Source organism: Dipodomys ordii, unplaced genomic scaffold (genome assembly GCF_000151885.1).
Source record: "Dipodomys ordii isolate 6190 unplaced genomic scaffold, Dord_2.0 Scaffold107, whole genome shotgun sequence".
In the NCBI taxonomy this organism is placed as follows: Eukaryota; Metazoa; Chordata; class Mammalia; order Rodentia; family Heteromyidae; genus Dipodomys; species Dipodomys ordii.
Genome location: NW_012267323.1, coordinates 1,085,508 through 1,112,926, shown reverse-complemented (window position 1 = coordinate 1,112,926; position 27,419 = coordinate 1,085,508). Strand labels below are relative to the sequence as shown.

The 27,419-nt window shown below is 40.5% G+C and overlaps 1 protein-coding gene across 1 annotated transcript in view; it reads left to right on the top strand.

The window, feature by feature from the left end:
- Dnajc13 (DnaJ (Hsp40) homolog, subfamily C, member 13) overlaps window positions 1–27,419 on the top strand; it is a 90,436-nt gene that overhangs the window by 39,313 nt on the left and 23,704 nt on the right. Inside the window, exons 17-34 of the mRNA XM_013028037.1 lie at window positions 421–564; window positions 1,964–2,046; window positions 3,546–3,699; window positions 6,880–6,983; window positions 7,067–7,226; window positions 8,921–8,983; window positions 11,193–11,294; window positions 12,127–12,231; window positions 13,130–13,332; window positions 14,159–14,243; window positions 16,329–16,483; window positions 17,162–17,207; window positions 20,179–20,333; window positions 22,008–22,209; window positions 23,438–23,553; window positions 24,803–24,881; window positions 26,778–26,913; window positions 27,126–27,310. Coding sequence (XP_012883491.1) covers window positions 421–564; window positions 1,964–2,046; window positions 3,546–3,699; window positions 6,880–6,983; window positions 7,067–7,226; window positions 8,921–8,983; window positions 11,193–11,294; window positions 12,127–12,231; window positions 13,130–13,332; window positions 14,159–14,243; window positions 16,329–16,483; window positions 17,162–17,207; window positions 20,179–20,333; window positions 22,008–22,209; window positions 23,438–23,553; window positions 24,803–24,881; window positions 26,778–26,913; window positions 27,126–27,310 — 2,277 coding nt within the window. The remainder of the gene's footprint in view (window positions 1–420; window positions 565–1,963; window positions 2,047–3,545; window positions 3,700–6,879; window positions 6,984–7,066; window positions 7,227–8,920; window positions 8,984–11,192; window positions 11,295–12,126; window positions 12,232–13,129; window positions 13,333–14,158; window positions 14,244–16,328; window positions 16,484–17,161; window positions 17,208–20,178; window positions 20,334–22,007; window positions 22,210–23,437; window positions 23,554–24,802; window positions 24,882–26,777; window positions 26,914–27,125; window positions 27,311–27,419) is intronic.

Below are 27,419 nucleotides of genomic sequence, written 5' to 3'. Positions count from 1 at the left end.
CTGTCCCTCAGCTCTTCAGCTCAAGGCTAGCGCTCTACCACTTGAGCCACAGCACCACTTTCAGCTTTTTTCTGTTTGCTTATGTGATGCTGAGGAATCGAATCCAGGGCCTCAGGCATGCAAGGCAAGTGCTCTACCACTGAGCCACCTTCCCAGCCCTGCTCTTAGGATAGTTCTTGTCCTGTCCTCAGCCCTTGGTCCATACCCATCACCCACTTGCCCCTTGCCTCACTTCCAAAAAGGAGTTGCTGTGAACACACGGTAAAAAAAGTTAGCATCTCTTGGGCAGAAAGTATAATTTATGTAGAAGCTCTCTCATCGTTTATTCACCAAATGTCATTTGAAATACTATCCTGGGCCAAATATAGAGCACCTAATTTCACAGCTAGATATGTAATGGCTTTCAACATTCTTTTATAGGATCAGTATGGAAAGTTTAATAAAGTACCAGAGTGGCAAAGACTAGCTGGAAAAGCTGCTAAAGAAGTTGAAAAATTTGCCAAAGAAAAAGTGGATCTCGTGTTGATGCACTGGAGAGATAGGATGGGCATTGCTCAGAAAGAGGTAAAAAAGAGTGTCTGCTTCCTGCCTTCAGCCATTTCCGCATGTCATGTGTCTGACTACTTGTTGCTCTTCACAGATTTCTCAGGGAATACTTGAAGCCCCTGATCATGTTGTAATGTAACATATTACAGATATTTCTGTTACATACCTCTATGTACACAAGTACATACATATCTCACATTGTGAGCCAATGTTGATGCCAAACATGCCGCCTAGGAAGATCTTTGTGATGATTTTTATTTGGGCCTGGTTTCTGTTTTTAACCCTAATTTCTTTAGGGTGCAGTGGATTGTCTTTGTGTCTGTTTTGTTCCTAGCAATACTGCCATCCAAGTACAGAAGGATCTTGTGCTTTAATCTGACAACTGTGGTCAAGACCAGCTGGCTTGTTTTTGCAGTCTGATGCATTTCTTACATAATCTGCACATTAATTTAAGTCTTTCCTTTATATCTGCAGCTCTCTGTCGGATCAGGGATGATCATCATTGGCTACTGTGTAAAATGGGTGTTATTTCCTATGTGTTTCACTTTGGGAATGTTTAGCCAGTTATGACTCTTGCCCTCTTCTTCAGTGTGTACAGTTGATGCGGAGGGGTGTTGGGTTATTCTTTTTCTCTATGGCATTTTTGTTTTCTCAACATTAGATGACAGCCAGTCTTTTGTCTTGGACAGTAGGGAGTTAGTTATTTCATCTGTACTTTCTCTTTTTGGTGTTTTGTAGGAGTTGAATAAATAGTGATATTTTGCATTTGATATCTTTTTATGACTGTCTTAGCTGCCTGCATGCAAACGTTTGAAACGAGTCACTGGTGTGGACTTACAAATTGTACTAGCGATCACTAACCTTACAAGATTCAATGTTTGTTTACAGGAGTTCTGGGCTATATTAAAAATATTCTATAGGAAGTGGTGCTGTAGCTCAAGTGGTAGAGCGCTTGCCTTGAGCTGAACAGCTGAGGGACAGTGCCGAGGCCCAGAGTTCAAGCCCCATGACCGTCCAAAAAAAAACCCCCCAAAAAACAAAAAAAAAAAGACTTAGAGAATAGGGCTGGAAAGGTGGCTCAGTGGTAGAGTGATTGTCTTGCATGCATGAGGCCCTGGATTCAATTCCTCAGCACCACATAAGCAGAAAAAGCTGGAAGTGGCACTTTGGCTCACTAGCCTTGAGCTGAAGAGCTGAGGGACAGCGCCTAGGCCTAGAGTTCAGACCCCACAGCCTCTCCCCCCCCCCAAAAAAAAATTCTATAACTCTAGAAAAATGTGTGCTGGCAAATTACTCTCTCCGGTAAAATCCAGTGTAGTCATTTTTTTCCCCTATAGTCAACACTTCAGTTGTTTTTTGTTTCTGTCAAATTTTGATGAAAGTAATGTTTCTTCTTTTTTTTAATTTCCTTTTTCAGAATATCAGTCAGAAGCCAGTAGTTCTTCGGAAGAGACGACAAAGAATAAAAATAGAGTCAAATTGGGATCTCTTCTATTATAGGTAATGTTTTAACAACATAATTTAAACGTGATTCTGTCATTATAGGAGGAGCAGCAGATTTTCTTTCTCTGGAAACAATACTTTATGGTATTTTTATACTGTCAAGTTCAGTGTGTATAAAAGTTCAGATTGGTTTGCTTAGTAGAGATGCTTCTATAAAATGAAGGCTTTTTTATATGTTGATGAGTTTAGTAAAACTAAGGATTTTATTAAGGCATAGAGATAGTATCCAAAGACAGTTCGTTGTGGCTTACAAAGAATTACATACTAACAACTTAATGGACACTGAGTCTAAAAAGAGGAGAAGGATGCAAATATAAGGCTAGTTCACCTCAGATACCTTCCCAGCCCTCGTTCTCCTTATCGTCCCCCGATGGACGCACTAACTTCAAGCTTCCCAGTCTCGAAGTTGACTGAGGCTGATTGTGCCACAGGCTGATTGTGCCTCGGTTGGTAAAGGGAAATACTTAGTTTTGCAGATTTTCTGCGCTGCTTTTTAGCATAAGTACCGTGTAGCCAGCATTTCCTTAAGTGTCCCCTTGAGGTTTCTTCCCTCAGAAATTCTTAGGAGTGTTGGCCTGTAGAACCTCCGTGAAACTGAAATGAGACTTTGTAGGAGGATTCCTGGCTGGAGCCAGCCCGTGCATCCCCAGCTTTATTGGAATAGTTATTCTACAAGTGTAAGAAAGACAGTTTGAAAATGCTGTATCATAGCCTGCTATAGTTTGACAGTATTGTGTTTTGTCTGTAAGGTTCAAATTCCTAAAGTCCAAAAGTCCTGTCCCCAATCTGAAACTTACTATCTGACAATACAATTGTTTTCTTACTCGAATTTAGAGTAGCAGCACAAATGAAAATGTCATTTTAGTTTTTCAAATTCTACAGATGTGTTTTGCAGTTTAGGTTTTTTTTTTTTTTTTTTTTTTTGCCAGTTGTGGGGCCTGAACTCTGGGCCTAGGTGCTGTCCCTCAGCTTTTCGGCCCAAGACTAGCGCTTTACCACTTGGAGCCACAGTGCCACTTCTGGCCTTTTCTGCTTATGGGGTGCTGAGGAATCGAACCCAGGGCCTCATGCATGCAAGGCAAGCGCTACCACTGAACTACCTTCCCAGCCCAAGGTTCATTTTTTGTTCTCAACATTTTATTATGAACGCTTTTAAACACAAATAGTGGAAGAATTGTATGGTGAATACATAGGTATTAATAAGATTCTACCATTAACACATTGTATTTTCTTTTTTCTTTTTGCCAGTCCTGGGGCTTGAACTCAGGGCCTGGGCACTGTCCCTGAGCTGTTTTTGCTTAAGGCTAGCACTCTATCACCTGAGCCACAGTGCCACTTCCAGCTTTTTCTGTGTATGGGCTTCATGCATGTTAGGCAAGCATTCTACCACTACGCCACCTTCCCAGCCCTGGATTTTTTTCTTGACAAAGTTTAGTAATTCTGATTTTATTCTCATAATTCTGATCATTTTATTCTGACTATAATTCTGATTCTAGGTTTAGTCAAGACCATGCCAGATCAAACCTTATTTGGAATTTCAAAACACGAGAAGAGCTGAAAGATACTCTTGAATCTGAAATGAGAACATTTAATATTGATAGAGAGCTTGGCAGCACTAATGTTATTTCCTGGAACCACCATGAATTCGAGGTATAGTTTCATTTTGCAGTGTATTAATCTTAGTATCAAGTATTTACTATTTTTGGAGTGATTAAAAAAATGCTTGCTAATTACATAGCTTATGTCCTTATCATTCCTCTGTAATATTATGGAGGAAATGATTGGAACATTTTCATCTTTGAGTGAAACAGAAATAAAAATTAATTTTGTTAAATATCTGCTTTATACCCAAGAATCGAGTAGGAGGTTTAATGACCTATGCATTCCAAATTTGTTCTTTGCATTTTTTTTTCCATTTGGGGGGGCTTTTAAATTCTTTCCTTATAGGAATATAGACTGTATGCCAGGTTCTTCTATAGCTTACTTGGATAATTTTTTGTGGTAATTGGATTCTGAATGGGACTGCATTTTGCTATCACAATATTCATGTGAGGACCATGGAAAGCAAGAACAAGAACTGTTCATGGTGTATAATTTTATGTGTGTATAGTTTTAAGTGTCTATCTATCTTGACTATATTATAATACATACAGTCATATGCTGCATAATGATGTTTTGGTCTAGTAGCACCTAGTAACATTGTTAACTACCTGTCTCACTTGGAGTTAAGCATGCTCCGTAATGTTTGCACAAGATCGAAATCACCCAACAACTTAGAAAGTCTCCCCATCATTAGGTGACTGTGTAATTGAGAGTTACAACAGATAATAAGTTTGCACTTGCAGAGATCTTTCATCCAGCTACATTTCTAAAGCATATAATAATTTGGATGTTGTCTACTTCTCGGTCTCTATTTTCCTTTATCTCCGTAGCCACTCATTATTTTCTGACCTCAGTCAGTTTTCAGACCTCTTTTCATTTGTATTCCTTGCCTTAATGTCTCATCAAGTCTCACGACTTAAAATGCTTTTTGTGCTGATGGCTTCTCCATTTCTGTCTCCTGCTTAGGTTTATGACTACATCCTTTTATCCCATAATTGCACGTAGAGGAATCATCTGGAGCTTCGCTCCTGATTGTGATCCCTTGTAAAGACTGCTTGTCTTGCCATCTTTCAGATCTTCCATAATGTATGCTCCTTATGTTTTACTGCAAAGCCTCAATGCAGTCCTTCCCTTTATACTCCACATCCAGTTTGTCAGCAAACCCTGTTGAGTCAACCTTTAGACTTTACGCAGAACTCAGCCCTCTCTTCTCACTGTTGGATTTATCTGTATATCCGCCTCACCTTGGCCTCCCTGTGGTCTGTTGTCAACCTCGCAGCAGGGTGGACCTATTTTGTTTATTTATTTATTTATTTGCCTCTTCTGGGGCATGAACTGTAGGCCTGTGCTCTGTCCCTGAGTTTCTTCTGCTCAAGGCTAGCGCTTTTCCACTTGAGCCACAGTGCCACTTCTGGCTTTTTTTCTGAGTAGTTTATTGGAGATAAAAGAGTCTCGTGGACTGTCCTGCCCAGGCTGGCTTCAAACTGTGGTCCTCACATCGCAGCCTCGTGAGTAGCTAGCATTAATGGGTGTTGGTCACTGGCACCTGGCAAGGATGGTCCTATCAAAACACAAGCAGCTCATTCTGTTTCTTTCCACAGAACCTTTTCTTGTCACTCAGTAAAAATCAGGGTTCCTGAAATGGCACACAGGCAGGGTATGCGTCCCCCCAGGCCACAGACATTTGTGGCTTTATCTCACACTACTCTCCCTCTGATGTTGCTGCAACCACATGGGGTCCCTGGAACAACACATGTTTTTTTTTTGGTCAGTTGTGGGGCTTGAACTCTGGGCCTGGGTGCTGTCCCTCAGCTCTTCAGCTCAAGGCTAGCGCTCTACCACTTGAGCTACAGTGCCACTTTCGGTTTTCTGGTATTTTATTGGAGATAAGAGTCTCACAGTCTTTCCTGCCCGGGCTGGCTTTGAACTGCGATCCTCAGATCTCAGCCTCCTGAGTAGCTAGGATGACAGGTGTGAGCCACCAGCGCCCAGCTACAACACATGTTCTTGCCTCAGGGATGTCCTGATTGGTGTCAGCCTCTGTGTAGAAGGAACTTTTCCTCCGACAGCCTCCTAACTTGCTTTCTCATCTCCTTCAGATCTTTTCCTGGATGTCATTTCTGGGTTTTCCCAACAGCCCCGTGGAAACACAGCCCCTTCATACGTATACATGTGTGGGACTGCACTTCTTCTCTCTACCCCTCAGTTTCCCTGCTGTATTTCACTCTGTGACACTTCTATCATCCTACTTTTCCAGACATTCTTCTTGTTTTTTTTTTTTTTTGTTGGTCGTGGGGCTTGAACTCTGGGCCTGGGCGCTGTCCCTCAGCTCTTCAGCTCAAGGCGAGCGCTCTACCACTTGAGCTACAGCGCCACTTCCGGTTTTCTGGTGATTTATTGGAGATAGGAGTCTCACGGTCTCTCCCGCCCGGGTTGGCTTTGAACCGCGATCCTCAGATCTCAGCCTCCTGAGTAGCTAGGATTACAGGCGTGAGCCACCAGCGCCCGGCTTTTCCAGACATTCTTATGCTTGCTCTCCCTCTGCTAAATCTCCAGTGCATGGTGGTATAAATGCTTAGTGAGTAGAAGTTAAGTGAGTGGAGTGCTCTGAATTTAGAAGAGGAAAGCGGAATGGAGACTTTATGCCTAAGAGAACAGACTTGTAAAACTGTAAATACATAGAGCATGTCATTTCTGGGGTTCTGAGGGTTTTCTGTCATCTTTGCTTGAGATAAACAGCCTGAGTGCTCGGGTTTCTCCCCATTGCCTCTGTGTAGTTGCTTGGGTAGTGTAACACACAGAAAAGGCCCTGCATACAACTATAAACTGTGGTCCATGCATTGGTTGTAAGTCTTGGGATATCAGCAAGGGAGAGCTCTGGGGTTTGAGGGTGGTCTCAAAATGGCCTGTGTGTGCCTGGCAATACTGCCGTGGACCATCTACTCCTGACCTGTTTCTAGCAAGCCAGAAGCTGAAGAAGCAGATCCTGGTGATGCCGGGCAGTGCTGCAGCACCTTTTAGCAGCAAACCATGCAGTCATGAAACTGCTGTGAATAGTTTTCAGCTTAGTCATGACTGAGCTAGTTAGACTCATCATACTGAATCACCAGGTATCGTAAGAAACCACAAGCTCTGAACAAAGAGAATTACAAGAAATAATCTGGCAGAAAATGTTAAAAAAAAAAGTCTGTTATAAACTAAAATGTTGTCTTTTATTTGTTTCTAAAGGTTAAATACGAGTGCCTGGCAGAGGAAATCAAAATAGGAGACTATTATCTGAGATTACTGTTAGAGGAAGATGAGAATGAAGAGAGTGGATCGATTAAGAGATCGTGAGCTGCCTTTTCTTCCCTTCCCATTGGTTCTCACTCTTTGTTTTATGGGTTTTTGTATTGAGACTTCTTTTTAAATCTAGGTATGAATTTTTCAATGAGCTCTATCATCGCTTTCTGCTCACTCCCAAAGTAAACATGAAGTGTTTGTGTTTACAAGCTCTTGCTATTGTTTACGGCCGGTGTCATGAAGAAATAGGACCCTTTACTGATACCAGATACATCATTGGAATGCTGGAGCGGGTAAGCACAGGGCTCCTCCGTAGTGTCAGGGGAGTTCGTACTAAGCTTTCAGATTAATTTTTACTTGACCATGTTCTTGTGAGCTTTCTGAGTACTTTTTATATATTTTTTTGTTATATTTACCCAAATCTTTTAAGTTAGATTAAAAGTGATTAATGGACTAATATTTGTCCAGGCTAGTTTATTGTTATGCTTTCAGTTTTTGCTTTTTAACAACTTTACTGACCTATTTGCCAGTCTTTTTGAAGTGTGACCAATGAGCTGACAGATGACATGTACAGGAAACAGTGACTTTTAAAATGGTGTGCACCTTTGGTTTTCCATCTGGGGAAAAAAAAAAACAAACTTGCAAATGAAATAAAATTAGCATACTAAATTGGAAAGTGTGAAAATAGTAAAAAAAAATTTGAGGACTACAGTGGAATCAGGAACTGGCCAGACTCTGGTAGCATGTCTGTAATCTTAAGCTAATCAGGAGGCTGAGACCTGAGAATTGCAATTCAAAGCCAGTCCCCGCAGGAACATCGGTGAGACTCTTAAGTGGTGCTGTGGTTCAAGTGGTGGAGTGCTCACCTTGATCTGAAGAACTGAGGGGCAGTGCTCAGCTCCAGAGTTCAAGACTCACGACCAACAAAAAACAAGCAGGGAACTTAGCACATTTAAAAAATTTTGTGCAGTTCGTCCCATTGCAGTTGAGTGTGATAGGGGACAAATCTTCATTGTGTAGCACACTGGGTGTTAGCTGTGGTAGAGACCTTGCATTTTTCTTCCATTTGTGTTAGTATTTTACATTCGACAGGTTAACTGCTATACAGAGCAATACTTCGAAGTTACCAAACAGCCATTTATAATCACACTTGCAAAACTGAGTGATGCATTGATGCTTCTGAATACATGCACAAACATGCCCAAAGAGTAACTTTATAGGGCTGAAATCCTTAGTGTTTGTTAAAACAAAATTGCAGTAATTGCTATAATAGTATAATTCATTGTGCTAATGAATTTTTTCTTTTGAGACAAGGTATTACGATGTAGCCCAGGCTGCTGTAATCCTCCTGCATCAGTCTCCTCAGAGCTGAGATGATAGGCATGCACACCACACCCAATTCTACCTCACTCTTAGTCCAGTTAGCTGGAAGACTGGTAGCATACCAATTGCCTTTTAAGCAGATAAATTTTTTCTTCTTATTTATGTTAATGATGATACCTCACTTTCCAATTCTGTGAAAATGTTACCAATTCAAGAGTATTGTCTATTTCCGGTTTTATGTATCTCCTTAAAGCTGTCTTTTAATCTATTAAATGACTAAAAGTTTTTCGAAAATTGGATCAGTTGTGTAAAATTACAGGGAATGTAAGACATTGAGGAATTGCAGCCATTCATAGGTATCTGTCATTTTTCTTCTTAGTGTTTAAAGGTACTGTTATCTTGTCAGTCTATTTTGTGAAATGATAGTAATGTTTTTCATTAATGTGTCTATTCACTCGGACTTTTTTGTTGTTAGAGCACAAGTTTTATTTATTTTCAAATTCTTAATGTGATTGATTACATAATTTCCCAAATTTCACAGTATTGTGGGATAGTGATGCTTAGTTAAAGTCACAAACACATTCTAACTTTCATGGGGCAAATTGTCTATTGTGGTCTATAACATTTATGTCACTCAGACTCATATGTTCCTTTATTTCAATAGTGCACAGATAAACTTGAACGAGACAGATTGATCCTCTTTCTAAACAAGTTGATCCTTAATAAGGTACGGTATTTTTGCAAAACTACGCTATCATTTCCAAGAATTAACTTCCCGTTTGAGTTAATTATCTAGAGCCAATTCTTTGACCTTTTTCGATAAGAAAGCTGTGAGTCTTGCCAGTGGCGTTCCTGGAGTATTCTGCCTTCCTATGACAAGTGTCAAATGAGCTAGTGATAACAAACTTCTGAATGGAGAGTAACGAGTAATGTATCACTAGCTGATTTTTCTTTAAGAGAGGACATTTAGAACACATACAGTGCAAACATTTACACAGGGATAAAAATAAGTAAAATAAGTACTTACCTGACATAAAAATAGAAAGCCTTATACTTTTCAGTGTATTTTTTGTGGGTAGAGGTTAGGTACAAGGGGAAGAGAAAGAGAAAGACAAGACAGACAGACAAGGTCACATTGTGTACATTGTGTAGCTTAGGCTGGCCTAAAACTTGTGATCATCCTGCTTCAACCTCCCGAATTCTAGGATTATTGGCATGTACCACTGCCCCTAAAATCAGTATACAATTTGAAGATTAAAAAAAATAATGTGGCCAGGCATCAGTGGCTCACATCTGAGGATCAACATTCAAAGCCAGCCTGGGCAGAAAAGTCCCTGTGAGACTCTTATCTCCAATTAACCACTTAAAAACTGGAAGCGGAGCTGTGACTCAAAAGTGGTAGAGTGCTAGACTTGAGCAAAAGAGTTCAGGGACAGTGTCCAGGCCCTGACTTCAAGCCCCATGACTGACCAAAATATAAATAAAATAATAATTTGAAGATATAAAATGAAGAATCACTTTATTCTTGTTTTCTTTTTGCAGATAGTTCACTAGGTTCATTCTGGTTTTCAATAAGAACTCTATGATACATAGTTTTAATTTACGATTACGTGATGTTGAAATTTCAGTTGAAGCAGATGTTTATTCCTTGTAGTTTTGATAAACACTTGAGTAGATTTTTCTTTTGTTTTGCTGATCCTGGGGCCTGAACTCAGGGCCTGGACTCTGTCCCAGGGCTCTGTGCTCAAGGATAGTGCTCTACCTCACCTGAGCCATAGTGCTACTTTCAGCTTTTTCTGAGTAGTTTGTTGGAGATCAGAGTTTCACGGGCTTAAGGATCCTGCCTGAGCTGGCTTTGAACCATGTTCCTGAGATCTCAGTATCCTAACTAGCTAGAAGTACAGGTGTGAGACACTGGTGCCTGGCCAGATTTTTCTTCTAATGCTTTTTTAAGTCATGGAGCTTGAACTCAGGGCCTGGGCGCTGTCCTTCAGCTCTTTTGTTCATTACTAGCTCTCTATTACTTTGAGCTACAGCTCTACTTCCAGTTTTCTGGTGGTTAATTGGAGATAAGAATTTCACTGCCGGGCTGGGAAGTTGGCTCAGTGTAGAGCGCTTGCCTTGCATGCCTGAGGCCCTGGGTTCGATTCCTCAGCACCACATAAGCAAAAAGAAAAAAGCCGGAAGTAGTGCTGTGACTCAAGTGGTAGAGTGCTAGCCTTGAGCTGAAGAGCTGAGGGACAGTGCTCAGGCCCAGAGTTCAGGCCCCACGACTGGAACCAAGAAAAAAAAAAAAAAGAATTTCACTGCCTTTCCTGCCTGGGTTGGCTTTGGAACTGTGATTCTCAGCCTCTTGAGTAGCTAGGATTACAGGTGTGAGCCACCAGTGCCCATTTCAGAAATTTTAAGTTATTATTTCTACCTAAATTCTAAGCAATTATAGCTTTTACTTTAGATTACATAAACTGGATTATTAAAAGAGAACTAGCCTTGAGCTGAAGAGCTGAGGGACAGCGCCCAGGCCCAGAGTTCAAGCCCCATGACCGACCAAAAAAAAAATTCTAATGTAACAAATTTTATTTTTTATCACATAATAACCTCTATTAATAAAAAACACCTTGGCAAGATAATTGTATAACCACACTGTATCATGTCAGTCTTTAATTTGTTTATTTTTGTGGGGATATTTTTTTTCTCAACATACTTAAATAGAAATTCTTACTGTGATGGCTTCATAAATAGTTTAACCCTTTTTAACCCAAATTCATGTTTCTTGGGAACAAAATCCAGAAAGCACTGATATTACCAGTTGTGTGCTAATCATTTCCAAAGAACTTACAATGGCCTTCCTCTGAGAATGTATCTTTTAGGTAGTAGTACCTGTTGATGATAACAACCTTTAGACGATGTTAAAAATGTTTTTCTCATTCTTCCAGAAAAATGTAAAAGATCTCATGGATTCAAATGGGATCAGGATCCTCGTGGACCTGCTCACCCTCGCCCATCTCCACGTGAGCCGAGCTACGGTTCCACTGCAAGTATGTGTGCCTGCTGAGCCTGCTGGCAAAACATGCTTCCCACACAATTGTAGAGCCCTTGCAGATCGTTTTAGTGTGTTCTCAGTAAAGTACAGCACTAGTGCCAAAAAGGTGAAGGGTCCAGAATGGACAGTAACGATCCAGTTTTACTATTCCACTCTCTTTAGTCTGCATCTCTAATGTGGTCTCTCTTGATGGAGTGTGATCTTTAGGATTTAAACTGAATTGCTCAGTCAGATAACTAGAGCTTTGCTATTGACAAGCAGTTTGCCCCTAAAGGATCTGGAGGCCTTCTGAGACAAGAGGACAGAGCCTCCAGTGTTACTCGAAGGCCTTTTCTACTGCCAACTTATAAAAGGGGTTTCTACTTAGTTTGTTGTTCTTTAGTTATGTGTTGCACTTAATAGCATTTGAATGCTATATGAAAGCATAACATCAGAATTTTTCTGTTCTTAGGACTAACAGGACTCCTAATGCTTGTTAAATACCATCACAGTGTGCCAGATATTGTCTGCTATGCACACCACACATACACTTCCCAATGAGGTGATAACCATCATTTCCCCGTGTTACAGTGAGAAGCTGTGGAGCAGAGCTGCTAGGTACACTGCCAGAGATCACGCAGAAGCGGTGGGGCTGGGTTAGAGCCCAGAAGTCTCTGCCTTTCCTCACTTGGCGATACTTCTGTAGCTCACTTAAAATTTTGGATGAATTCCTAAAGGGTCATAAGCCCCCAAATTTGTACTGTGTAGCTTGTTTTATGATACTTACCCCCTTTGATCTCTGCCTCGAAAAATAACTCATTTGTTGTTGCTGTTATTGTTTAACTCAGAGCAATGTAATTGAAGCTGCTCCAGATATGAAAAGAGAAAGTGAGAAGGAATGGTATTTTGGCAATGCAGACAAAGAAAGGAGTGGTCCGTATGGCTTCCATGAGGTACGCCGTTGGCTTGGAGAAACTCTCTATCTCTCCCTCTATGATTGTTCTTGTTTGTTTGGTTTCTGACACAGTCTCGCTGGGTAGACTGGTTTTGAACTTTCCTGCCCAGCCTCCTTGGTAACAGGTGTATACACACGTCAGACAGGCCTCCAAATTTCTTATGCCCTCCTTCCTAGCACTCACAGAGATGTATACTCTTAAAAAATGATTCAAATGCTTTTAACAACTCCAAAGCCCCTCCAGTTCCATCCCTACCTAAAGAATTACATGGTTTGTGCTCCCAGAGAACTATATATATATATAAAAGATCAGGCTTCAAGCCTTATTTATAAGCCGTTATTGAGGTAACAATCAAGGTCTCAGTGACTTTTTGTGTAATAGCTATTGATGCCTTACTGTTGAACTAATGTTTTTTTTTTCTATTCGATATAAACAAGTAAGTTCTAATATCCCATAAAGTATGTTGAGTTGTGCCTTTGAAGTTTTAGAGCTTACGCAAGTTATCATTTGCAAAGCATTTGAGCCTATCCTCTATCTTCCCGTCTCTTCAGCTGTTGGGAGTTAGCAAAAAATTGTTTTACAGAAGACCAGCTCCTGCTTAACAATGTTTTTCCTGTTCTACTCTGTCTACAGTTTTTATACTTAACATTTGTCATATCATGCACCTGACCAAATAAGTGGTTCTTTTTCTTGAACTATGATCCATATTTAAGTTTCTAAAAGCCCGTCGACAGAGACTTGGTTTCTTGTCAATGAATTTGCATCTTTATTTCCCAGTATCTCACTAGGATAGTACATTCCCGTTTTCACATGTTATTTACTGTGATGTAGAAAACTTGGGCAGACTTTTCCATGTGTATATTGTCAACAATAACAATGCCTTCCATCAATTAAGATGCAAGAATTATGGACCAAAGGAATGTTAAATGCAAAAACTCGATGCTGGGCTCAAGGCATGGACGGATGGAGACCGCTTCAGGCAATACCCCAGCTCAAGTGGTGTCTGTTAGCCAGCGGACAGGCCGTGCTGAACGAGACCGACCTCGCGACCCTTATATTGAACATGTTGATCACAATGTGTGGATATTTTCCAAGCAGGTAATGTGTGGTGGATGTTTTTACGGTTGACACGTTTTTTTTACGGTTGACAGTAATATTTCTGTGAGTTACATGTGAGTGTGTTTGGAAATAGACAGCTCTAGTCTTGTTACTGGTAAGTGCCAACTCCCAATCTGGTGTAGATCTGGAGTAGAGGGCGATTCTAGGCTCATATCTCGGTCACCTGAATAATAAAGGATGAGGGCTACAATAGCTATAATTTATACCCTATGCCTAGAACTGTTTCATCTTTACAAAATATTTTGTTCTAGCCCATATCGAAAATACCTCGTGATATACATTGCTGAGGAAATGACACACACATACACAGTTAAAATCACACATACTTGAGGTGTTTGTGTTTCCAGTCGTGTTAAAAAAAAATCTGCTTAGACTCAGAATGGTACAGTTAGCATTTAGGAATGAATAGTGTAGCATTAGATTGAAGGCTATATTTGGAAGGTGCTGAGCACAGTTCAGTTAAGGGTTAAATTTATGATACGCCCTTTGGGGGGACTTTCCCACTGGCAGTGTGTTGGACAACACAAGGTTTCACCAATTAAATAATAAATAAGAGTCTCTGGCTCTTCTAGGGCACTGTTTTTGAAGGAAATCTTTTGGAAGGAAATGAAGTCAATTTAAGCAGCCAAGTAGATTTAAGCCAGAAATTCCTAATCATGTTCCCAGCTGTATGAGAGCTTAGTCTTCATTAACAAAAAAAAGTAAGGTAACCCACTTCATGCCTAGTAGAATGTCTTGTCATATGCGATGAAGATACAGATTTTAGTAAATACCTTGAATGCTGACCTCAGAAAATGTTTTCTAGGGATCAAGATAACGCCATCATTCGGCCTTTACCCAGAGTGAAAAGACTGCTGTCAGACAGCACTTGCCTTCCCCATATTATTCAGGTGGGTTCCTTCAGTGACAGCAGGCTAGGGACAGTATTTGAGAAGTATCATCTCTTCCGTAATGGGGATAATGAGATCTTTATTTTATTTTTGTTGGTCGTGGGCCTTGAACTCTGGGTTTGGGTGCTGTCCCTGTGTTCTTCAGCTCAAGGTGAGCACTCTACCGCTTGAGCCACAGTGCCATTTCTGTTTTTTTTGTTTTTGTTTTTGTTTTTTTTTTTGGATTCAGTCATGGGACCTGAACTCTGGGCCTGGGCACTGTCCCTCAGCTCTTCAGCTCAAGGCTAGCGCTCTACCACTTGAGCCACAGCGCCACTTCTGGCTTTTTTTCCTTTTTGCTTATGTGGTGCTGAGGAATCGAACCCAGGGCCTCATGTGTGCAAGGCAAGCGCTCTACCACTGAGCCACCTTCCCAGCCCCCCATTTCTGGTTTTCTAGTGGTTTATTGGAGATAAGAGTCTCACAGACTTTCCTGCCTGGTCTGGCTTTGAACCAAGATCCTCAGTTCTCACCCTCCTCAGTAGCTAGGATGACAGGCATGAGCCACCAGTGCCCAGCCACGAGATCTTATCTTTATTCTGTTCCATATTTATAAGTCCCTGAATTGCATTTACATGATTGACTCTTAATTAAGTTTGTAATCGGCATCCAATGTGGAAGGATTGGAGACTTCCCATGTTTAGGTTCCTGGATGCACAGATTCCAGGGTACTCTTAAGGGCGTTCTTAAATCGCACTGCTGTACTCTCTGGGAAGTGTTGACTATAGAGGGCTATGCAGGCTGCTGAGTCCAACACACTAGCCAGCCAAGCTCTCAGACATCGTGGATTCTATCTTAACTGCAAGGAGGTCCTGCAGTCTGAACAGCCTAGGCCTCAGATTGTGACCGGTCTCAGAATTCAAGGACAGCAGCTAAAGCAAAGCGCTGAGTTGGAATGGTATACTGTAGTAGAGCAGCGTTCCTTTTTCATTCTTTGTTCTGCATTATGTCATGCTGAGGGGATTTACCTGAAACTCAGATTAGCATCAAACACAAATAAGTGAGATCCCAGAAATTTCAGAGATACATTAACCTCCTGTCTATCAATCATTCATTCGTCAACTATATCTTCTTAACATTAACTGTACAAAACTTTACCTTAAAGCCAAGCCACCAGTGGCTCTCATCTGTAATCCTAGCTATTCATGAGGCTGAGATCTGAGGGTTATCATTCAAAACCAGCCTGGGCAGGAGAGTCTGTGAGACCCTCGTCTCCAACTAAGCACCAAAAATAAAAGCCAGGAGTGGGGCTCTGGCTTAAGTGGTAGAGCACTAGCCTTGAACACAAAAGCTCAGGAACTGCAGCAAGGCCCAGAGTTGAGTTCAAGCCTCAGGACTGGCACCAAAAAAAAAAAACGCCAAACCAAAAAACTTAACCTTAAGGTCTGTGAAGTACCCCTTCTAATCTGCTTGATCTCTTTGATTTTTCTGTTCCATCCTGGAGTCCTCAGGAGACTATTCATGTTGCCTGAGCAGAATTCCACTTGTTCAGCGTAGAACTAGTCTTTTTGTTTCTTTTTCCATTAACAGAAAAGTCCACTGAGGAAGATCTTCAGAGAAGAAGCAGTTCTACCCGTAACATTGTGATAGAACCAGCTTCAGGCATATTTGAGCTATAATGCTGAACATGCTCTGATCAATTCCGGTTGATAGATTACTTTCTGTATTAAATATTATAGAATGAATCTTTAAAAAAAAAATCTGGCTGGGCGCGGGTGGCTCATGCCTGTAATCCTAGCTACTCAGGAGGCTGAGATCTGAGGTTCACGGTTCAAAGCCAGCCCGGGCAGGAGAGACCGTGAGACTCCTATCTCCAATAAACCACCAGAAAACCGGAACTGGTGCTGTAGCTCAAGTGGTAGAGCACTCTCCTTGAGCTGAAGAGCTGAGGGACAGCGCCTAGGCCCAGAGTTCAAGCCCCACGGCCGACCAAAAAAAAAAAAAAAAAGATAAAAAATCTGTTAGTCTGGAAGGCCAGCTTGCTAACGTAAGAATTTGCAGCCTTGGAGTAACTCATGAAGCAAAATGTTTTATTCACTTTCTCAGCTGCTGCTGACCTTTGACCCCATCCTTGTTGAGAAGGTTGCCATCCTGTTATACCACATCATGCAAGATAACCCACAGTTGCCTCGCCTGTACCTGAGTGGAGTGTTCTTCTTCATCATGATGTACACCGGTTCCAATGTGCTTCCCGTTGCTCGGTAAGAATTCAAGGAGGATCTGTGTAAAATGATGACGTGAGTGATAAGTGGGCGTATTTATCTGGAATATATTTGTATGGGATTTTTGTGATTTTTGTTTCTTCATTCACTCATTTGGCCGTACTAAAGTTTGGGTGAAGGGCATTGTGCTAATTGAGCTTGCTTGCTTCAGCCGGTGCTCTGCCGCAAGAGCCTACAACCTAGCTTTTTGCTGGTTATGTTAGAGGAAGTCACATGGGACTTGTCTTTTATATCCAGCCTGGCCTCAAACTTGGATCCCTCCAGATCTTGGCCTCCTGAGTGGCTAAGATTACAGGCCTAATTTTTTTATTACAAAAGTTAACCTGACTCCATGTCTGAAAAGTTGGAATCATACTGCTTTACCACATCTAATGTTTGAATTTCATCATTTAGTATTTTAATACATACTATTACTGTGTTTTTATTGTACATGCAGTTTTACTTTAAAAAATTGTTACATAGCCTTAATATGTCCATACTTTAAAATCATCCAATCACATTAAATTCTTGCTGTACAATGATGTGGAATGTGGATTTATAAGTTGTTTTTCTGACTTTGTTTTCAATCCACAAAAGACTATGTAGTCCTTAGAAACTCAGGATGGCTACAACCATATCAACTCCTGTTTCTAACAAGTATTTTATTTCTCTTTCTAGGTTTTTGAAATATACACATACCAAACAGGCTTTCAAATCAGAGGAGGTAAGCCAGATTAATCTTCCGAATGTTTTGAATTAGTATTCTGCCATATCAGTAGCACTTTAAATCTTTTTCAGCTATGCATGTTTCCAAGGTTATAAGGTACTTGGGGACAAATATTGCTTTATTCAGTTTTTACATTCTTTGTTTTACATTGCACATAGAAGGTCTACACAAATTTATTTAATGAAAATAAGTATTGCCCATTAGACTTACTTTGAGATTTCAGTCATTAGTTATTGATAGCTCTGTGAATGTCAGTTATTCTCTTTGAGTAACATTTAGATTGTGGGGTTGGTTTTTGTCTTTGTTTTGTTAAATCTTTTATTGTAAAGCTCAACCTCATCTAGTCAACTGAGACTTATAAGACTTGGGCCTTCTTTGTGTTCAGATCTCAAGACAGAAGAGCTAGGTTTCTGTGTTGAAGCTGCTTCATTTTTCACTTGTTCTCGTGTTTGTAACATTTTACTAAGAAACACACACACACCTTACCCAGGAAGCACACACACATACACACACACCTTACCCAGGAAGTGTGCACAAACACACACCTTACCCAGGAAGCACACACACACAGACACACACACACACACCTTACCCAGGAAGCACACACACACACACACCTACCTTACCCAGGAAGCACGCACACACACACACACACACACACACACACCTACACCTACCTTACCCAGGAAGCGCGCACACACACACATACACACACACCCACACCTACCTTACCCAGGAAGCTTAACCTGAAACTGTATTTCCTGTTTTGTAAAAAAAAACAATTATTGTCAAAACATAACTGAAGATGCTTCAAAATGTGTTAAGCTTTTCATGAATCATTTATCATTTTGCATTTTATCCAGAGCAGTAGAAATCTCTGTGTAGAGTACTAAGCAAAGATGGCTGAATACTTGTCCAGTAGATAGTAGATCAAGATGTAGACTTGGAAGAATAGTAATAGAAGCCCTAAAGAATCATCTTCCCTAATAATAATAAAAATGATGTCCATGACAACATAATTTCTGTAGCTTTTTACAAATAAAAAATGAGTCTATTGGGGGAAAATGATCTCATGATAATCTTTAATGTAGTAGTAGGTATTTGGGGTCATTTTTTTCCTTTGTTTCTATGCAGCAATACACATTCAATCTTTTGAAAACAAATTTTGTATTGGGGGGCTGGGAATGTGTCTAAGCGGTAGAGTGCTTGCCTAGCATGCATGAAGCCCTGGGTTCAATTACCCAGTACCACAGATACAGAAAAAGCCAGAAGTGGTGCTGTGGCTCAAGTGGTAGAGGGCTAGCCTTAAGCAAAAAGCTCAGGGACAGTGCCCAGGCCCTGAGTTCAAGCCCCAGGACTGGCCCAAAAACAACAACAAAATTTTGTGTTTTGGAATAGTTACACCAAAACTATGGCAGGATTTTGAATGAAGTAGTTACCAAACAATAGGATTCCAAACAACAGAACAAAACAATTTTCACCAAAAGTTGAACAGATTGTGAGTTTGTTATATTCAGTAGCAAAAAGTTTAAAAACTGCCATCAATTCTAATTTATATCCAATTGGAAAATGTTATTTGAGGGCTTTTTTTCCCCCTGTCCCATTGACCTGTCTTAGAGAAGTAAGAGTAAAACATGTTAAACTTGCCTACAAAGAAACAAAATGTTGAAGGCATGTTCAGAGTGAAAATTCCTGACTAGCAAGCATTAGTCCCAGAGTTCAAACCCCAGTACCACTAAAATAAAAATTTAAGAACTCAGAAAGGCCTTTATATTCACTAAGATTCCATCAGATAAAGGAACGAGTTTAAACTTTTAGTAAGGTAACTGTGACAACCATTAATCTTAACTCCATTTGGCCAGCCAGAGAACATGAACTCCTCACAGAATGCCTCTGCCTAAATCCCACTCAGATTTCATAAGGACAGCCTTTTTGAAATCCTTAAGATCTTCTGTATGCTCTTGTTTTTGAGAGCACAGCAGGTATAGGTAGGAACTGTAGTTGAAGATGTCATTGGAGATAGCTGATGAAATCTTAATGGAATCTTTCTTGGGTTGGCCATAACTATCACACATTGCCTAAGGCTGGTTGCTCTAAATTAACACTGAGAGAGCACCTAGCCCTTGAGGAGATGAAGACCCTTGTGAGGCTGGAGACGGCCAGTTCCGCCTGGGCACTCCTCTAGCAGTTTGTACCAGACATTTTCTATTTACTATTCCTAACAAATGAAAGCAGTTTGCTCTAGTTGTACTCCTTTTAATTGTAACTCATTTTGTCAAGGAGTTGAAGCCTAGCGTAATACGTTATACTTGTAATCCTAACTACTCAAGAGGCCAAAATCCAAAGAGTCTAGTTTAGGGCTACCTCAGGCCAAAACAAAAAAAGTTCACGAGACCAATATTAACCCCCCCCCAATATATGTATATAGTGTAGAGTGTGTGTATACTCACACACACACACGCGCACACACACACGCGCGCGTGCATTGATCTTTATCAACCAGTAAATAAAATAGAGGCTAGCTTAGGTGAAACTCAAGATGCTTTTCAAAAACACAAGCTGAAAAGACTGGGAGAGTGGTTTAAGTGGTTAGAGAATGCCTGCCTAGCTAGCATGAGACCCTGAGTTCAAGTCCTAGTACTGCCACAAAATACCAAAAATCTTTTTGTAGCCGGGCACCGGTGGCTCACACCTATAATCCTAGCTACTCAGGAGGGTGAGATATGAGGATCGAGGTTCAAAGCCAGCCCGGGCAGGAAAGGCCATGAGACTTAACTCCAATAAACCACCAGAAAACCAGAATTAGCACTGTGGCTCAATTGGTAAAGCATTAGCCTTGAGCTAAGAGCTGAGGGACAGTGCCCAGGCCCAGAGTTCAAGCCCTACAGCCGGCCAAAAAAAAAAAATCTTTTTGTATTTTAAAGGTAATTGTTCATGTTTCTAACTATAAATTTTTTTTATCTTAAAGACAAAAGGACAAGATATTTTTCAGAGAAGTATTCTTGGACACATTCTACCTGAAGCAATGGTTTGTTACTTAGAAAACTATGAGCCTGAAAGGTTTTCTGAGATTTTCCTAGGAGAATTTGACACTCCAGAAGCAATCTGGAGCAGTGAAATGAGGTAAGTAGCCAGTTAATTCTATTTTGTGCTCATAGATTGTGTTGCTCACCGCTGCTTCTACTTCTATGAAAGAAATGTTTTCACCAGTTTGATCATCTAAAGTGACAAGAGTTGTTGATGAGTTTTCATAAGGCCCCTAAGCTTATATCTGTTCCTACCTGATTTGACAGTTATTGTTTCTTTATAGAGTTTTTTTTTTTTTTGGGTCAGGTCGTGGGGCCTGAACTCTGGGCCTGGGTGCTGTCCCTCAGCTCTTCAGCTCAAGGCTAGCGCTCTCCCACTTGAGCCACAGCGCCACTTCCAGCTTTTTTCTTATGTGGTGCTGAGGAATTGAACCCAGGGCCTCGAGCATGCAAGGCAAGTGCTCTACCACTGAGCCACCTTCCCAGCCCAACACTTTCTTGTTTTTATGTATATATTTGTGAGACACAGTGATGCTGCTGCTATATGTATACACTGTCAGCCCTCTTTTAGAGTTATAAGAGCATGACCTAGTACTACTAGTGCTTCTTAAGAATCAGGTTAGAGAGCTGAAAGGTGTTAGAGGTAGAGTGCTTGCCTAGCATGCACGAAGCCCTGGGTTCCATTCCTCAGTACCACATACACAGAAAAAGCCAGAAGTGGCACTGTGGCTCAAGTGGTAGAGCACTTGAGCAAAATGAGCTCAGAGACAGTGCCCCTGAGTTCAAAGCCCAGAACTGGGGGGAAAAAAAATCAGGTTAGAGAAGAGGTGAACTTTTATTTTGATAGTGCACTGGTAATGCAGTAAATCCACCTTATTTAGATTAACGATGCACAGTTTTGACTAAGTGTAGTCAAAAAGATGAGTAAAATCAAAAGAAATTTCAAAAACAGCAATTTTAAATTCCCAGACATGCCTTGCCCAGCTCCTTTGATCCACTGCTCTCAAATCCATGTTACCATCTGTTGTGTTTTAAATTGTATGATCCAGTGTTTCCCTTTGTGAAAATTCACCTCCTCTAAAAGCAAAGAAAAAACCATAAAGGGCATGTAAAGTGCCTAATTGGAATGAAGATGTTAGACTTGTTGAAGGGTGTCATTTTTCAAGAACACATAGCAGTGTGAATAACCTAGCATGGTTTTTTAAGTGCTAATCTTTTTTTTCTTAGGTTGGCTGAATCCCTGTAGAAGATGTATCTGTCTCTCTGTGTCTGACTAAATCCAATTCTACTCACTGTAGCACACGCTAGAACCTGTTGTTCTAGAGTAATCAAAGTAAATAGCATGGAATGAGCTTCCTCGGAGAGTAATAGGGTGCCTGGGCTCCCTTGTTGCACCCTACTGCATGCAGATGCCGTCTGATAGCTTTTTAGCAGCTGTTTTTTAATAGAAGAATGGAGAATATGGGCCCCTTTTTCTCAGATTTTCTCTACAGAAATTATTAAAGATGTTTGTTTCCACTGGTTCTTTTTAGACCTGAAAGTGGAATGAATGCATAACTTTTAAGCTCTTGTTTTCAGTCTATAATTGAGTTATTCTATCATCTGTGTCATTAATCTTGCATGATTACTTATCTTACCCTTCTCTTTAAAGTAACATAAGACCTTCAGAATATAGAAGGGGTAAAGTTTCATTGAGAAAGTAAACTGGTAGTGCAGTAAACCAGCCTGATTCAGATTCAGAATGCTTGAATGGAGGTTTCTGTACTTGTAGGCGCCTTATGATAGAGAAGATTGCTGCCCATCTTGCTGACTTCACACCTCGTCTTCAGAGTAACACAAGAGCCCTCTATCAATATTGTCCCATCCCAGTTATCAACTATCCGCAGCTAGAAAATGAACTATTTTGTAATATTTATTACCTCAAGCAACTCTGTGATACAATCCGGTTTCCAGATTGGCCAATTAAAGACCCGGTAAGGTTCAGTTTGCAGCTTCTTACACCACAAAAACATTTTCTAGCCACTTTTGGGTATTTTTTCCCTTTTCACCATTAAAAATGATAATAGCTTCCTTAAATATCCCTTCAACAAATGTCCCTTCAACAAATTTTACAGTAGTGCATGTCTACAGTTCCAGCAACCTGGGAGGCTTCTGGCACATGGAAGGATTACCTGAAGGCTGAGTTTGAGGCCAGCCTGGTCAACAAACTGTCATCCCTTCTCCAAAAGAAAAAAGTCAATTCTTCCTTCCTTTTTAAGCATTGTATAATTTTTAAGCATTATAATTTTAAATTAGTTGGGTAAATCTCAAAATGATACATAACTTTTTGAGGGAGCATTATAAACATCATAGTCTCGTACATAACTTTTTGAGGGAGCATTATAAACATCATAGTCTCGATCTTTTGTGATGGAGACAAGGTAAATTCCTGCATATAGCACAATTATAGACACAATTATGTAGCTTGGTGACATCTTGTCTTTATAGCTGATTGACTAGCTCATGGTGTTGAAGTTAGTCAATCTGAGATAGAATTTCAACTTGATCATTAGATCTATTTAATGCTCAGTACAGTGTCTGATTTCCCCAAGCCTCGGTTCTCACATCTACATGGTGGTAGCAGTAGTCACAGCCATTGTCTCCAGCGGTACTGGTAAAGATTGAGAATCCACATCAGTATGTTTCCTGGGCACACATCCAATGTAATCTCATTTGTGTAGCTGGGTGTGTGTGCTGTATCTTTTCATGGGATCCTTGTAAACTTAGCCCTTGGGTTTTTATGAGGAGCTAGAATGAAATAGGCAAATAGGCCTGGCTACTCCTGTCTCCACCCTCCACCCCCCACATTTTTTTTCCCGTGCCAGTAACAGAGCTTATATATTATCATTGTTATCTAAAAGAACAATTGACACGATTTATTCATACTGATTGCTCCTTACTAATTAGTTGATTGATTTTTAACTGGGTCTTGCTATGTCTAATAATAGAAAAAAGGAAAGAAAAATAAGAGGAAATAGCTTTATAACACATAATCGTGCTGCATAACTATCCAACATTGTTAAAGTGGTTTTTGATTGTATTGCAGAAAGCTGTGGCTTGGTGAGCTTAGAAATGCTGACTTGAATGAAGGCAGCCAAATATTTCACAAATTATGTTCTGAATAACTTCAGTAGTTCTAAGCTTTAACCCTCTGTCCTTAAGGTCAAACTGCTAAAAGATACCCTGGATGCCTGGAAGAAGGAAGTAGAAAAGAAGCCACCCACCATGTCAGTAGACGATGCCTATGAAGTGCTGAACCTACCTCCGGGACAGGGCCCGTAAGTCAGTTGTTCTCATACTGCCATTGCGCATACCCCACGCTACCTAAATCACTGTGAGCAGAGAGAATTCCATTCCAGCACCAGCTCTCTTTTTTCTTTTTCTTTCTTTCTTTTTTTTTTTTTTGGTCTTTTCTTTGATACATATGTCTATTGAGGACAAAAAACAATAGGACTCTCTTCATGTGATTCATGTACTACAGCTTTATTATTATTGGAAATTCACCATTACAGTCATATGATTTATGTCTTACAGATTTATTTATGTCTTGCTCTTTTATTATTACAAGTTACTCTCTTCTGTTCTCTGATATATATATATATATATATATATATATACACATATATAAAATCATTGGCATGTATTAATGAAGTTCTGTATACAAAGTGCCTGACATACGGAACTCACTCACATTTCTATTCTCTTCCTCCTAGTTTATACATGAGGAAAAGATTGACTTGCTAGCTAGCAGTTGCCTAGAGTACTAAATGACAAGAAGAAAGAAAGTGGGTTCACTTTAGTAATCCATCAGTGAAACTTTATAGTAGCCTATCTATGGTTTAAAAAAAGGCTTAAAAGGCTTAAGTTTTGAAGTATAGACTAAAAATTTTTGTGCTCTTTCGTTTTGCAACATTAATATATAATATCATATTTTAGGGTTTGAGTTGGCTTTTTTTTGGACCCAGTTTTGACAATGTAAAAAAAAATTGTGGGGGGGGGCTGGGAAGGTGGCTCAGTGGTAGAGCACTTGCCTTGCATGCTCGAGGCCCTGGGTTCAATTCCTCAGCACCACATAAGAAAAAGCCGAAAGTGGCACTGTGGCTCAAGTGGTAGAGTGCTAGCCTTGAGCTGAAGAGCTGAGTGACAGCACCCAGGCCCAGAGTTCAGGCCCCACGACTGGACCCAAAAAAAAAAAAAAAATAGTGGGTTGGTAGGGGAAAAACAAAAGGACGGGGGTAACAATGCTTGATAGGAAATCTACTTATAATCTTACTCATGTAACTGTATACTATTTTTACAATTTAAAAAAGCGTATTTTTTTAAAAAATTGTATTTTCAAACCTTTCCAGAGAACTTTTAGTTTATATCTTTTAACTGTAACAACCACATAAAAAATACTCCCTACTAGGTTGAATTTGATGCTGCATTTGGTCATATGTATGATCACCTATCATTCCTGCTCTCGGAGCCTTAATCATTGTAGCTGGTTGCGTGTGTGCTTTCTTACACAACTTGCTTACTTAACAGGCACGATGAGAGCAAGATTAGAAAAGCTTACTTCCGACTGGCACAGAAGTACCACCCCGATAAGAATCCAGAAGGGAGGGTAGGTACCGCCCTTGGAATTGGGACCCTGGGATGACTTCTATTGCCCTTCTAACAGCAGGAGAAAAGATGCCACCTTCTGAGCCACAACCTGCCTCAACATCTCCTCCTTAGCATCTGTTCAGGTCGCTTCTAGCCACGCGCTCATGCTGTCTCCGTGAGTCATCCTCCCTCAGTTTGTCCTGGTAGTTGTCGCTCAAGGACAGACACTGTCTCTCCTCTTCCTCATGTCTGCTTGAGAATTAACTCCAGTGGACAATCACAAGAAGAACGGAGAGTTGTCCTTATGGGTGGATGTGACTCACCTGAGGTGATGCCACTGCCATCAGATGACGTGAAGGAACTGGCAGATTGTTTCCCCAACATCAGTATCATCTGTATCATGTTAACTGGGGAAACAGAAACATCGGTCCATATTTTAAATCATAAGCTGTCAGCCCCTGATTCTGACTTCTTCAGTGTGAATCCCTAAAAGATGAAGTCACAGAAGAATCATTTAAAAGTAACCATCTGTTGCTAGAAATGGAACAATTTCTACTAACTTCAAGTTTTAGTGGTTTTTGTAGGAATTATAGCACCCTGAATAAGAGTTGACATGGAAAACATGCCACTGCCGTATGTGTAGCGTGGTTTTACCAAAAGCCTGAGTGCTTTGTTTTGTCTGTCAGGACTGGAGTTTGTATTTGGGGCCTTGTACTTGCTCGGCAGGTGTTGTATCACTTAAACCACACCCCACCTCTTTTTCCTCTGGTTGTTTTGAAGATAGGTTCTCACGTTTTTCCACATGCCAGCCTGGACTTTGATCCTCCTGTTTGTGCTTCCCGTATAGTTGGGATCATAGGTACATACTACCCTGCCCAGTTTTTGTTGTTGTTGTTGGTTTTATTAGTTAAGAAGAGGTTTTGTAGATTTTTGCCTTTGGCTGGCCTATAAGTTCTATCCTCACAATCTTGAGGATGTTAGGATTATGAGTGGGAGCTATGGAGCCTGACCGTTGCTTAGAACCTTGTAGCAATTTGTATTCATCTTATTGAAAAAAAGTAACAAGATAGAATGCTTGAAATGTTATTAAATTGATAGACTTACCCTCCCAAATATTAAAACGTGGTAAAACTACAGTTAGTTAAATTATGTCAGACTAACACAAGAATCAACATGTAGATCAATGGAACATGATACGGCTAGTGTAGAAGTTGAAAGCCCATGATACGGCTAGTGTAGAACTTGAAAGCCCGTATTTAACAGGTATTAATGTTGGCTACTGATTGATATTGTTCCCGAGTAAGTTACTTAGTATCCTGAGTTGCAGAGTCCTTGTGAACAAAATGAAGACAATGACATTTAGCACTGTACCTGATATAGTGTTCCATGAACAGTAGCTATTCCTAACTTTAGTTTTTCTCAGTTGATTCAGAAACTCTCTTTAGTGTATGAATTTAATATGATAAATTTAACATATATTTAAAAATCTTATTTGAAGGATTTTTTTTTTTTTTAGTAATCAGTATCGCGAGATCCCTGACTGGTTATTTTGTGGGGAAAAACGTGAAACAAAAGTATAAAGTAGGGGCTGGGAAGGTGGCTCAGTGGTAGAGCACTTGCCTTGCATGCATGAGGCCCTGGGTTCGATTTCTCAGCACCACATAAGCAAAAAAAAAAAAACAAACTGAAAATGGCGTTGTGGCTCAAGTGATAGAGTGCTAGTCTTGAGCTGAAGAGCTGAGGGACAGCGCCCAGGCCCTGAGTTCAGGCCCCACGACCGGACCCCCCCTCCCCCAAAAAAAAGTATAAAGTAATAGCTAAATAGTTACTGGTAAATTATAAACCAACCAGGTCTCAACAAGTTGTCATTTCAGATGTTACAAAATAAAACTTAATTGTCTCTGGTTACATACAGGATATGTTTGAAAAAGTGAATAAAGCATATGAATTTTTATGTACCAAATCAACAAAAATAGTGGATGGACCAGATCCAGAGAATATCATTTTAATTCTGAAAACTCAAAGCATCCTCTTCAATCGTCACAAAGAAGGTAAATCTTTGGTCTTGCAAATTTTTGATTTGTCCTCTAGCTAATTTCTACCCTGCTACTGTTTGTGTAGCATGCTCTCATAGGTTTAGCATCATTTTTACAGAAGATGCTTGAAATTTCTTTTTTTGACAAGGGAAAAAGAGTTTTTTTTCGAAGCATGATGAGTTTGTTATGCTTCTTGTTTTCCCCAGATTAACCTCTGTTTATTTCAGACTTACAGCCTTACAAATATGCGGGGTACCCCATGCTAATTAGAACTATCACCATGGAGACCTCTGATGACCTCCTCTTCTCTAAGGAATCACCGCTGCTGCCTGCGGCCGCAGAACTGGCTTTCCATACCGTCAACTGCTCAGCCCTCAATGCCGAAGAGCTCAGGAGAGAGAATGGAATAGAGGTGATGTGAACGGCCTTTGGGCTTACCTTCAACCTGCTTGAAGTATATGCTATGTCTCTTGAAAATAGAGACTCCCCCCCCCCCCCCCCCCCCCCCCCCCCCCCCCCCC